The sequence below is a fragment of the Mauremys reevesii genome, linkage group 4 (genome assembly GCF_016161935.1).
Source record: "Mauremys reevesii isolate NIE-2019 linkage group 4, ASM1616193v1, whole genome shotgun sequence".
Taxonomy (NCBI): Eukaryota; Metazoa; Chordata; order Testudines; family Geoemydidae; genus Mauremys; species Mauremys reevesii.
Window position 1 is genome coordinate 9,871,616 of NC_052626.1, and position 12,869 is coordinate 9,884,484.

General features: G+C 41.5%; 1 protein-coding gene across 6 annotated transcripts in view; it reads left to right on the forward strand.

Moving 5' to 3' along the window:
• The window catches only part of SOCS4 (suppressor of cytokine signaling 4), a 73,508-nt gene extending 62,616 nt beyond the window's left edge, over positions 1-10,892 (forward strand). For 3 of the 6 annotated variants that reach the window (XM_039535211.1, XM_039535207.1, XM_039535206.1), the window contains exon 2: positions 8,202-10,892. In XM_039535211.1, the coding sequence (XP_039391145.1) occupies positions 8,301-9,608 (1,308 nt within the window). In that variant the 5' untranslated portion in view covers positions 8,202-8,300 and the 3' untranslated portion in view covers positions 9,609-10,892. Of the gene's footprint in view, positions 1-1,218; positions 1,498-5,125; positions 5,183-7,677; positions 7,757-8,201 lie in introns of those variants that run through there. The other 3 variants (XM_039535208.1, XM_039535210.1, XM_039535209.1) reach the window with 3 other exon arrangements.
• Positions 10,893-12,869: the final 1,977 nt, after the last annotated feature.

A 12,869-nucleotide genomic window follows, 5' to 3' on the forward strand; every position in this document is an offset into this window, starting at 1 on the left:
CCCTCAGTCTGTCCCCTCCTCAGCCTGCCCTTCTCCTCTTCCCCTGTCCCCTCCTCTTCCTTCCGCCCCACTCCCCTGCCCCTCAGCCTGCCCTTCTCCCCTGCCCCCTCAGCCTGCCCTTCTCTCCCCTTCAGCCCACTCCCCCTCCTCAGCCTGCCCTTCGTCCCCTGCCCCTCCTCAGCCTGCCCTTCTCCTCTTGCTCCTGCCCCACTCCCCCTCCTCAACCTGCCCCACTCTCCTGCCCCCCTCAGTCTGTCCCCTCCTCAGCCTGCCCTTCTCCTCTTCCTTCTGCCCAACTCCCCTGACCCCCTCAGCCTGCCCTTCTCCCCTGCGCCTCCTCAGCCTGCCCTTCTCCTCTCCCCTTCAGCCCAATCCCCCTCCTCAGCCTGCCCTTCTTACCCTGCCCCACCACCTCCACCCCGTCCTTCTTCCCCACTGCCCCTCCACAGCCTGCCCGTCGTCCACTGCCCCTCCCCAACCTGCCCTTCTCCTCTTGCCCCTGCCCCACTCCCCCTCCTCAACCTGCCCCACTCTCCTGCCCCCTCAGTCTGTCCCCTCCTCAGCCTGCCCTTCTCCTCTTCCTTCTGCCCCACTCCCCTGCCCCCCTCAGCCTGCCCTTCTCCCCCTGCGCCCTCCTCAGCCTGCCCTTCTCCTCTCCCCTTCAGCCCCATTCCCCCTCCTCAGCCTGCCCTTCTTCCCCTGCCCCTCCTCCTCCTCTTCCTTCTGCCCCACTGCCCCTCCTCAACCTGCCCTTCTCCTCTTCCACCTGCCCCCTCCCCAACCTCCTCCTTCTCCTCTTCCCCCTGCCCCACTCCCCCTCCTCAACCTGCCCCCTCCTGCCCCCTCAGTCTGTCCCCTGCTCAGCCTGCCCTTCTCCTCTTCCCCCTGTCCCCTCCTCTTCCTTCCGCCCCACTCCCCTGCCCCCCTCAGCCTGCCCGTCTCTTCCTTCTGCTCCCTCCTCCCTAACTTCTCCCACCCCAGCCTGCCTCACTCCCCCTTCCTCCTGCCCCAGCCTCCTCCTGCCCCTTCGTTCTCCCCTTCCTTCTGCCCCAGCCTGTCTCACTCCCTCCTCCTCTTCCTCCTCCTCTCTCCCTGACCCAGCCTGTCTCACTCCCCCTCTTCTGTATTACAGCCTCCCCCTCTGTCCTCTTCCTTGTGTCCCCTCTGTGCCCCCAGCCCTCCCCCTCCTTTTCCCCTCCCTGTCCCACACTTCCATTACTCCTCCTGCCTCTCTCATTTTCCGCCAGTCCCCTCTCTCATCTCCATTCTCTCTTCTCCACCCCCTCTAATATTCTTCCTCACTCTAATCTCCTCTTCTTCTCTCCCCACACCCCCTCTGTCATTCCCTCTTTCCCTTGCCACCCATCCAGCTGTTCAATTAATCCAGTCCATCTTTGTGTCTGATGGTGAGTGTTTGCTGCTGCTGCCTGGCATGAGGTCGGGCTCTGAGATTCCCACCTGCATATTCCCCTCCTAATCTTTTCCGGGAAGCAGCAGGTAAGTAACGTTGGCTGCATTAGCATTAGGACAGTGCTTATTCTTTTGTTTATTGCTCACAAGCAGCTAAAAGAGAAGGGGTCAAAGCTTTGATCGGTTCACACCTTTTAACATGGGGGGGATGCTGGGTTTTTAATACTGCTCAGAACAGACTGGTGACAGAAGCTAGTGTTTAGAAATAAGTATGCACAAATCTATGCTTCATTTCAAATATGCATTGTTTTCCATTTATAGTCCTTCAGGGTGGTCCTAAAGGAGCAGTTATTCAGCTTTTTAAATAGTTTTAGGCCAAACTTTTAATAGTGGGGTTGTATCTCATTCATGGAGTGAAAGCTCTACAATATAGATAAGTACAAATAATCATGTTTTCCTTCTGTTGTTAATTCCAGAGAGTCAGGTATTAAATGCCTGTGATTTCATAAGCACTGGGGACACACATAAGAGTATTTTGAGGACACGTTCCATTTTTTCTCATACTATTGTCTTCCTGAAGGGGAGAATAACAGGAAATAGAACTTGTCCTCCTAAGTATTTTGGTGCAGGTTTGTTGCTGTAGATAGTTTTGACGTCTACAAAAGCAGTTAAAATAAATGTTGATGTCTTGTATGTGTTTGCAGAACACAAGAACATATTTTATGTTTCATGCTGACTTGTATAGTCATTTTTACTAAAATAGACTTTTTCAGAGTACATTGACATTTTTGTAAACACAAGTTGCCGTCTTAAACTATTCTGAGTGATGCTGCTGTTATAATTTTTAGCTATAATAGCTTGACTGTACAAGTCAAACCTGCAGTGTTTTGTTGGTGGTTTAAAAAAAAAAAAGTCCCTGCAAGCACATTTGATTCTTTACAACCTTCATTAATTAATATTCATTTTTAAAATTGAACTAATTTCTTTAAGGACAAAAAAATGGTTTGTCTTAAAATCACTAAGTATCTGAAATAAGAAAACAGATCTCTGTTTTCTCTTCCTGTACCTTTAACAATATGGCCCATTTTATTCATGCTTCCAAGAAAAATTGCTTATAGGCTGAAACCTTTTATGTCCAGTTTTATTCTGCAGTTGCATCATCAGTGCCTGGCGGAGGGAAATAATTTTTGTATTGGAAGTGTTATTGGTCCCTTTGTAATAGTCACATCATTGATGCTTTCATGTTTGAAACAGTATTAGACTCTAGGCTTCCTTTATATTTTTTTTATTTTTAGTATTCTCAGCTCTCATTGCAGAACTTTGTAGAAGCTGTGCAGAGACATGGTTTTCAGTGGGGATATGGGGTATGTGTTCTTACACATTATTATAGTAGGAACTCCTAATCAGGTGAGTGGGAAGGTAGAACTACTCTCCAACTCATAAATTTCTTATGAGGGCTGAGGGAATTTCATGTAAAATGTTTTAAAACAATTCAGTAGTCTTATGCATAGTGTCTTTCATAAACGTTTTAATGCTTTCATCTAAAATGCTTTATACTGTAAAGGTGCTTTAAGTACAAAATCAGGTTACATCTAATCTTGCTGAAGCTGAATCCATATAAGATGTTGTTAAGTTAGGAAAGCCACCAGAAGATATGGCGATAATTGTGCCTGCCCTCCATTTGTTGTTAAAGTACAGTCTGGGGGTATTATTGGATCCTCAGCTGCTGTTAAAAAAATTGTCTAGCAGTAGTTTTTCTATTAAGGCTGGTTTCATCTTTGCTTGGCCAAGAGGATGCAACCATTTTTTCCCAGACCTTGCTACCGTCATCTATGCATTTGTCATCTGAGTATTAGATTATTGCAGGGCACACTACACTGGGCTACACTTTAAATCTACCTGGATGCTGAAGCTTGTGCAGATTGCAGTATCTGACTTATTAATTGGTGTAAACTTGCTGGGAGCATGATAGCAGTGCTCCATGATTTGCCTGTGCGGTTTCTGTGTGGAATTTAAAGGCTTGGTCTTGCTCTATGAGGCCCTGATGTCTTGGTACCTGACGACATGAGATACTGCTTCTGTCCCTGTGCCACATGGCCACTGCTGTTTAGTCTGCAGAGGCACTTTTTTTTTTTTTTTTTTTTTTTGGAGCTCCTTGAATATAAAAGAGAGGGAACTTCTGGTAGGGCATTTTGCATGAGTAGCCCTGAACTTTGGAACCTACTTCCCACACGCACTCACATACTGGATATGAAATAGCCCCGTATTTAATCTTTAGGCACGGTGCAAGACCCCTCTACCCAGGGTTTTGGTGAAGAAACGGGCAGGGTAAGAATCAGGATTTCTTGTTGGGTAGGAGATGGAATCTGGGTTTTGATTTTATCTCTAGTAAATTATTTTCTGGTGTAGGGGTGAGAGGTAGTTGCTGGTTCCATTTTTGAGTGGGATTGTATCTATAATGTATTACAGAGGCACCCAGAGATAAGGTTCGGTACTTTTAGAATCTGTAACATAAATCAAAATAAATAGTTAGAACTGAGACAAGTCAACGGAGACAAGGGAATTGGGAGTTAATGCTATGTTTAACTGGGTTTATTTCAGAAGTAAGTCAACAGTGTCCCACCTTCAGTGGAAATGAAAGTATTAAATTAAAGTGAGATGTGATGGCCAAAATAATGATTGGGCAAAGATGAATGTGAACAGCAGTTGGTCAATGAGAGATACATAAACAACTGAATATATTTTTGTGTATCATAACTAGGACTGGATGACAGGGGATGGATGATTAGCTGTTCTGTCCATTCACTCTAAAGCATCTGGCACCACCTGCTGTTGGAAGACAGGATACTGGGTTAGATGGACCATTGGTCTGATCCAGTATGGCTGGTCTTAACTTAAGTCATTTGTTTTAAAAAAATCTAAAAAAAATCCACCAAAACTAAAAATACCAATAAAAAGAGATGACAGATAAATATAGACCATTCAAATAATATATTAATTTATACTCGTTATTGAAATGTAAGCAGTCTGAAACTATGGGTAGTAGTTAGGAAAATTATTTAATAGATTTGAATGCTATAAATGACATAAAATATCAACTTCCACAATTTTATGACTGAAATTAATCTTTTTGGTTAGTAGTATACCAGGGATGGGGTTGTCATTTAATGAGAGGAAAAATCAGATGGAGACACTTGGATTTTTGTATTTGAGTAGAGAACTGTTTAAATAATTAATCACATGGAAACTATAACTAACAACTTGATTAGAAAGGTTTTGGAGGGGTTGGCAGTGCAGTGCAGACAGACATTCACGGTGGCTGTAGAAAAATAATATTTTAGTAGAGCAACACTCAAGTTATTCAGAACAAGACTTCCCTGTGTTTGTTATGGCCCTGCTCCTACTGCTTCTGAAGTATATGGGAGTTTTGCCATTGACTCCAGCACACAGGATCAGGCTCTATCTCTTTGATATTTTTCACTGGCTGGTGATTGTTGCCTACTGTCTGATTGGGGACAGCATTTTCATTGTATAAATGCATCTGTTAGAAGATGTTGCTTTTAGTTGAGATCCTGAAGTTTGTCAGGACACAGTGTAGCAATAACCCTGTAGGGATTTTAAATCCATGATGATGTCTGATAACCTTCAGAATCCAGTAGCCTGACATGAACCCTGTTTTAGCCATTCATGTTGTTTTGTCTTGTCATTTGTTTAGGAGGAAGAGTTTCATGTTTGAGTTTTGTCAGCTGTATCTGCTTTTAACATCCCTAAGGTATATCCACTTTACAAGAAAGCCTCAGTAGACAGGAGACTTTAATCTTATGCGTATAATTCTCTTCCGGTTGTTGTCTCTATTCATCTTTGTAAATGTAAAGTTCTCAGAGCTGATGTGCATAACTTGATATACTGGATAGCTTCATTTAACATTGCCCGGTAGGTAAAAGAATACTCTCTATCTCTGCTGCCTTTCTCTTTTTCTTTTTCATTTGGTTGCATTTCAGTCACTAATGGCAGTACACCTACATGGCATTATTTAGGTAGAAAGTCTTCAGTTTATGGATAGGATAGTTAAGTGTACAGTACCTATCCAAGGTACTTATATGACCCCAATCACTATAATATCTGAGCACCTCAGAATCTTTAAAGTAGTTATCCTCACAATGCTCCTGTGACTTTGATGTTAACCTAATTTTACAAATAGAGAACTAAGACCTGGTCTGTGGTAGAAAATTAGATCAGTTTAACTGCGTCAGACAGGGGTGTGAAAAATCCACATCCCTGAGCAGGGTAGTTAAAACCAACGTAAGTCCCCATGTACACAGAACTAGGTCAACAGAAGAATTCTTCCATCAACCCACCTACTGCCTCTTGGGGAGGTGGATTAGCTACACTGACAGGAGAATACTCCCATTGGTGTAGGAAGGGTCTACATAGAAGCACTGAAGTGATGCAGCTGTGCTGCTGTAGTGTTTTAAGTGTAGACAAGCCCTGAGGCATGCAGAGACTGAGGGCCATTTTTTTTAAAGGTATTTAGACACCTAACTTCACTTGGTTTCAATGGGATTTAGTGGCTTGCTCAACTTCACACAGGAAATATGTACAGAGCTGGGAACTGAATTTGGGTCTCCCAGATCCCCAGATAGCCTTTGCACCATCCTTTCTGTCCTTTTATCAGGCCAAGTTCAGATCTGGTTTTGAGAGGCTGCAGCTCCAGGTACTCTTGCACAGTCATATATTTTGAGTATCAATTGCCTTTCTAATTGGCCTGACAAAATTAGTCTGCAGCAGCAGATGAAACTGGGAAAATAACATTCTCTTTGGGGCAGTGCAGCCTTTTCATTATGTGTATCTACAGTGCCTACCACGACAGGAGCCTGATCCCTGATTGGACCTTCTAGGCACTACTGAAGTACAAATGCTAATTGTTCATCATATATGTATATGGATGTAAATGAAAACTGGGCCAATGAATCTGTTAAACTTACTCTCCAGGCCTGTAGTTCCTATTCTCCAATACTAGATATTGTTGAGTTTTTAATCATCAAGAGTGCTCTAATCGAATAATTTTCACAAACTTCTGTTATTTCCTGTATATTTCCCCTACTCGACATAAACGGTATGTCTACACAGCAATGGGGCGTGAGCCTTCCAGCCTGAGCAGACAAGGTAGGGCTAGTGTGCTAAAAATAGCTGTGTGGCTGTTGAGGCATCACCAGCAGCTCAGGTTTGCCACCTGAGCTTGGACCCAGGAGGTAGGGTGGTTCTGAGTGCGGGCAGCTGGGCCGAGCCTCCTCCAGTGCCGCAGTTTTCACACAACTATTTTTAGTGCACTAGTGCAAGCCCTGCTGCCATATATTTGTCTGCCCAGGCTGCAAAGTCCATACTATGCCTATGGGAAATATTTTCTAGTAAAATGAAGTGACTCTCCAAAATTCCACAGTGGAGTGACATCAGGGATGAATTTGGCCCATTGATTAAATTGAAACATCTTGCTAGCCTCTTGGTAGTGCTGAGTAGTTCTATATGAGAGACATAGGTTTCATTTATCATCCGACTCTCTTGCTCGCTCACTAACAGAAGAGAGAACTCAGCATGCAGAATTGCCAGCATGCTCAGCCCCTCAGGGAATGCAGAGTGATGGGGTATAATACTGGGTAATTCTCATGATGAGAATGGATTTGATGGAGAGAGGAAGTGTATGCCTTTTCTTTCCCTTCTTTGTATTCACCATCTCTGTCAGTTTTTAAACAGTGGAGGAGAGGACACATATCCTGACTTTTTGGTATGGAAAAAACCTACCTCAGATTATGACAGACCTGGAGTGCTTAGATGCACCTTGCCATGCATGTTGAAAAATGTGCTACTATCCTTTCAGCTATGTACTCAGAAGCAGATTTTTTAAGATGCCTCCCTCCCTTCCCTGTAGCATGTGTGTACACACACACACATATTTTAACTCTTAAGAATACAATAAGCCTTAGGAAGCAAACATAGGGAGTGAACTAAGCATGTATAAGTCTCAGGAAAACGCTCATTTAATGTAATAAGTAATAAGCAGCTCCATCTTTCGTGGCCTTTTTCAATTGCTTTTAGTAAGGGATCTGGATTTGTTTTAATCCTTTTCCATATGTAAAGCCCCAGATATTTCAGCCCCCTGGGGACTTAATGTTTTTTTTAACTTCATTTTGAAAAATAAATGAAAACAACATTCAGAAATTGGCAGAATCTGCGACTTACTTATTTTTAATTTATTTTGTATCCTGACAGTGACCCAAAAGTGTCAATTAAGAATAGGATCCTAGGCATCAGACTTTGTGGATTAGTAATAAACAAGCATATCATCTAGGTACAGTAGCTCTTTGTACTCTTTGACCTACTTTGTTTCTGTTCTGGCTTGTTCTTTCCTGAAAGGCTGATTGGAATAGATGCAGCATTTGCTCAGTGAACAACCAAAGCAATATAACCTAATGCATGTACTGTGGCATTTTAAAACCTACCTGGCGCAAAATTGTTGTCAATTTTGCTATAAAGCACGGTGTATGTATGCCTTATTCATACTCAAGGAGATGGTAACTACTGGAAAATATTAATAATGGAGAAGGATTAAGAGTGTCTAGGTCTGCGACCAAGGCAGTGTTTGTCAAGAACCTTCCTAATGAATTGAGCTTGATTTATATTATTTATACATATGCCAGCAGTTAATTGCCATTACTGTCATTTATACAGTTGAGTTGGTCTTGTGTTGTGAACTTGTAAAGCTGTTAACCTAGTTGTGTTTTCTGTTTCCTTAGATACTTCCAGAAAATGCCTGAAAGAAGCTTCAAGCTGTAGAAACTGTTACAGAAAAACACAACATAGAGCTCTGGGACTTTTGGAGTTAAGCTGTCAAAATGGCGGAAAATAAAGAAAGTAATAGTAAAAATGTCGATGTAAGACCCAAAACCACCCGTAGTAGAAGTGCAGACAGAAAGGATGGTTATGTATGGAGTGGAAAGAAGCTCTCATGGTCAAAAAAGAATGAGAATTGTTCTGATGGTGAAGCAGCAAGTAGTGTAGGAAAACCAGTGGCTGGTTTAAGGAGCCAAGAGAGGAAGCACAGCTGTTCATCTATTGAACTGGATTTAGATCGTTCATGTGGCCACCGATTTTTAGGCCGGTCTCTTAAACAGAAATTGCAAGATGCTGTGGGACAGTGTTTTCCTATAAAGAATTGTAGCAGTCGGCACTCTTCGGTACTTCCATCGAAGAGAAAAATTCATATCAGTGAATTAATGCTAGATAAGTGTCCTTTCCCACCGCGATCAGAGCTAGCTTTTCGATGGCATTTAATTAAAAGACACACTGCCCCCATAAGTCAAAAATCAGAAGATTGGATAAACCCTGATATATCCCAAAATGAAGAGAAGGATGATCATCTGAGAGATGGAGCGAGCACAGGAGGAAGAAACTCTTTCTCACAGCCGTGTGACATTACAGATAGCAACTCCTGTAAATGTGATCCTAGGACTGAATCGGTTATGAGTAAGGTGTTAAAGAACAATAAAGAGGAGAGTGATATGGACTCTGATGATGAAGTTATAACACTTTGCACAAGTTCTAGAAAAAGGAACAAACCCAAATGGGAAACGGATGATGAACTGCTACAGTTGGAAACTCCTCCCAAATATCATACCCAGATTGATTATGTCCACTGTCTTGTCCCAGACCTTCTCCAGATCAATAACAATCCATGCTACTGGGGTGTAATGGACAAATATGCAGCTGAGGCACTACTAGAAGGAAAGCCAGAAGGAACTTTTTTACTACGAGACTCTGCCCAAGAAGACTATTTGTTTTCTGTTAGTTTTAGACGCTATAGTCGTTCTCTTCATGCAAGAATTGAACAGTGGAATCATAACTTCAGCTTTGATGCTCATGATCCTTGTGTCTTCCATTCTCCTGACATTACTGGTCTCTTAGAGCATTATAAAGACCCGAGCTCTTGTATGTTCTTTGAACCACTTTTATCCACTCCCTTACACAGGACTTTTCCTTTTTCCCTTCAGCATATATGCAGAACAGTTATTTGCAACTCTACAACATATGATGGCATTGATGCTCTTCCTATTCCTCCATCTGTCAAGTTATATCTGAAGGAATATCACTATAAATCAAAAGTTAGAGTACTCAGGATCGATGTACCAGAGCAACAAAGCTAGAATGTAGTTTTTTGGGGGAATAGGGGTTGTCTCTTGATCTGATAAAATTTGTGTTGTCCTTCCTCCCTTGAATTTTTTCCTATGGCAATTTGAATCTTTTCTGCAGATTATTTACAGTCCAAATTGATCTCTCCCTGGGTCTTTCTATCCAAATGTCCTTTGATTTTTCCTGCCACCCCTTTTTAGTCAACTCACTTGAGTCTGTGGTTTTTTGGTAATGTTCATACCCTAGGGTTTTATGGAATTTCAGGTAGGTTTTGTAGGGTTTCCACATAGGGATAGTCTTTAGATTTAAAAATAAAAATTCATATTTGAATTTGATCTGTCTTTTTATATTGTAATTTGCATATGTTGCAGGCATGTTTGAAAGGTATGCACTGAACACTAAAGATTGATTGATCTGTATTTTCTATCTTTTAAAATGAGTGCTAATGACCTATATATAAAGTAAAATTAATCAGTCTATTTCTAACACTATTACTATGTGTAAAATATTATTCAGTCTTTATCTTTTGATGGGCAGTTATTGCTATGAAGTTTTTTCTACTTTTTTTTTTCTTTAAACACTCTTGACACAGCACTGTTTTATCTTGCACTGTTAATCCTGAAAAGAAGATGGATAACCTTCTTACTTCATTAGTAGCGGGAGGGCTTTTTGTTTAAATATGGTTTAGAAGAAGTAGCTACAGATTGATCAAATGCTACATCTCCCCAGACAAGATTGCTTGCTGCCAAATTCTGTGTGCAAGAAAATTATGCATGGATAATCCTCCAGAAAGCTGCACCATTTTACATTATATTTGTATGGTCATTTACAAAAATCAAACTCTTGCCTTCTTTTCAATAAAATTATTATTCTGCTCATACTTGAATCAATGGCATAATCCAAGTGAACCACAGTGGGTGCAGGGTCAGGCATAGAACTAGTCACTATAAATGGCAGAGGGGCCCAATTCTGTGATGTACTGAGCACTCTCCAATCTCGTTATCTTCATTGAAGGGACTCACTTCTGCTTATGGCACTGGGCCCAGATTAGACAGTCTGTCAAATGTGATAAGTAATAATATAGGTAACTAAAGTGAGCATATTGTTTTTCCATTTAACCATGTGGACAGTTTTGACATGTTGAATAATCCCTTAGGAATTTAGGCCCTGATCCTTTTGTACATGATTAACGCATGAATAGTCTCTTTGACTTGAATGAGATCACTCACATGCATAAATGTTTGCAGAACTGGAACCTAAAATAGCATGACATTGAAATTAAAATGGCCAAAGAAACAGTTGTCAGAAAATTACGTGAATTTGTGAGCAGCAAATCTCCCCTCCCCCCCAAAGTTGGAGACTGAGTAGTGCCAAGGGTGGTTGTGCAAACTTTCCCACACAGCTCCACTGAAGCACTGCATTCCTTGCCTAAAAATTCTTCTGTGACATCATCCTAGGGTTCAACCCAGACCAGTTAGGGGTTGTCATCACCTCCCTTTCAGCTCTGGATGTCTTAAATGCTAGGCTGCTGGGGTCACAGCCTGAATGCCAACAGTCAGTCTACAAGCATACAGGTTACACCCGGGCTTCCACGGCCCGGTAACCATTTGCAGAGTGATGCCAGTGCCCCCCAAATCCCAAATTTCCTTAGCTGTCTCCCTGCAGCCCTCTCCTGGAACATTCACAGAAGTTACGTTTGTTGCTCTTTAAAAAGAATACACTGCAGGTTGTTAATTTAACTGAGGTTTGACAAACACTATTACTTTAGTCACAGAACTGAATTAAGTTTTAGTCTTAGAAGGGTATTTTTACCTGTGACCTTTTGTTTAATAAACTTGTTTTCCTTTTACGGTTTATTAAACAAAAAGTCATAGGGTCAAATTATACCCTATTCTATTTGTATACATAATACAAATAGAAAGGGTTACAAGCAAGCAAAAGTAAAAATACCCTTCTAAGACTAAAACTTTATTTCGGCAAGATACAATCATTGCGGAAGTAGGTTTCTCACCTATATTCAGTTCCTCAAGCCTTCAACCCCTATTGAACATTTGACATTGAAGGACCCAATGTTCTTTGATTTCAAGAGCTCTGGCCCCTTGAAACACACAAGTAATTGATCACTGTCTTTTTGCCCCCTTCCATCACTCCAGAGTTCATTGTCTCTGTTTCAAGAGTCAAGAAGGCTTTCTGTGGACTTCCTATCCCTCTGCTGATTTGTATGTTAGGAGGGTTTCTGTTTTCTTGATTCTAGATTGCTTAATTTACATTGGAGACTAGTATAGAGCTGCCTTCCCTCCTGGCTGAGAGAGAACTTTTTTCTCCCTGGGTTTGGTCACATACTTTAAAGCATGATATCAGTGAATATCCATAATTCCTCATATAGTGTTAATGCATTCATTTCACAATGATATTAATCACCAGCATGTCATAGGCTTTCATAAGACTTTATTCAATAGTCTTTTATAATACAGCAATATTGTTTACAATCAATTGATTCAATTGCTTATCTTTTGAAGTTCAGACCCCCTGTCTATAAACCAATAATCTTTTGAAATGTATTCTCAGATAAAGTAACTTTTCTCCTATGGGGAAGAGATGCCATGCAGTCTGGTGAAGTCTTCAGACTGGTTCCTCCCCATGTTGGCTTGATAGCTTTGTTTCCTTTTTATGTAAAAGTACCTTCAGTATTTCTGCCTGAGGACCAGGCTGGTCAGACAAAGCAAATTCACATTCCTTCATCTAAGGCAGTCTAGGCTTATGCATTTCTTGCCAAACACATTTTAAGAACATAATTCTAGCACATATGTTCATGCAATAACATGGATTGATGCACTAATATTTTATCATTGTTAAACCACAAGTGAAAATAAACACAGTGATCTCCTTTTAGTCCCTAGTGGAAAAATGTCTACATCACAAAGACACCAGATTCATTCAGGGAATTTTCTATGCTGAGAAGGCTGAGGCCTGAAAAGGAAGATGTGACGCCAAGGCCCATTAGCGGTTCACTATTCTGCCAGCAACTTGTCAGGCCTGACATACTCACTACACCTAACACGCTGATGTTATGATATATACCCAAATTATATCATTGGAAAACTAATAACTCACTGATAATTAATATTTCTGAGTGGTGTATGGGGCAGATTCTCAGCTGGTGTAAACTATCATAGCACCACAGATGAGTCTATCAAAAGTTTACATCAGCTGAGCCACTGCTCCTGTATGTGCAAATCGCTATTAGGGAACTGATATCTATGAAACTATCCATA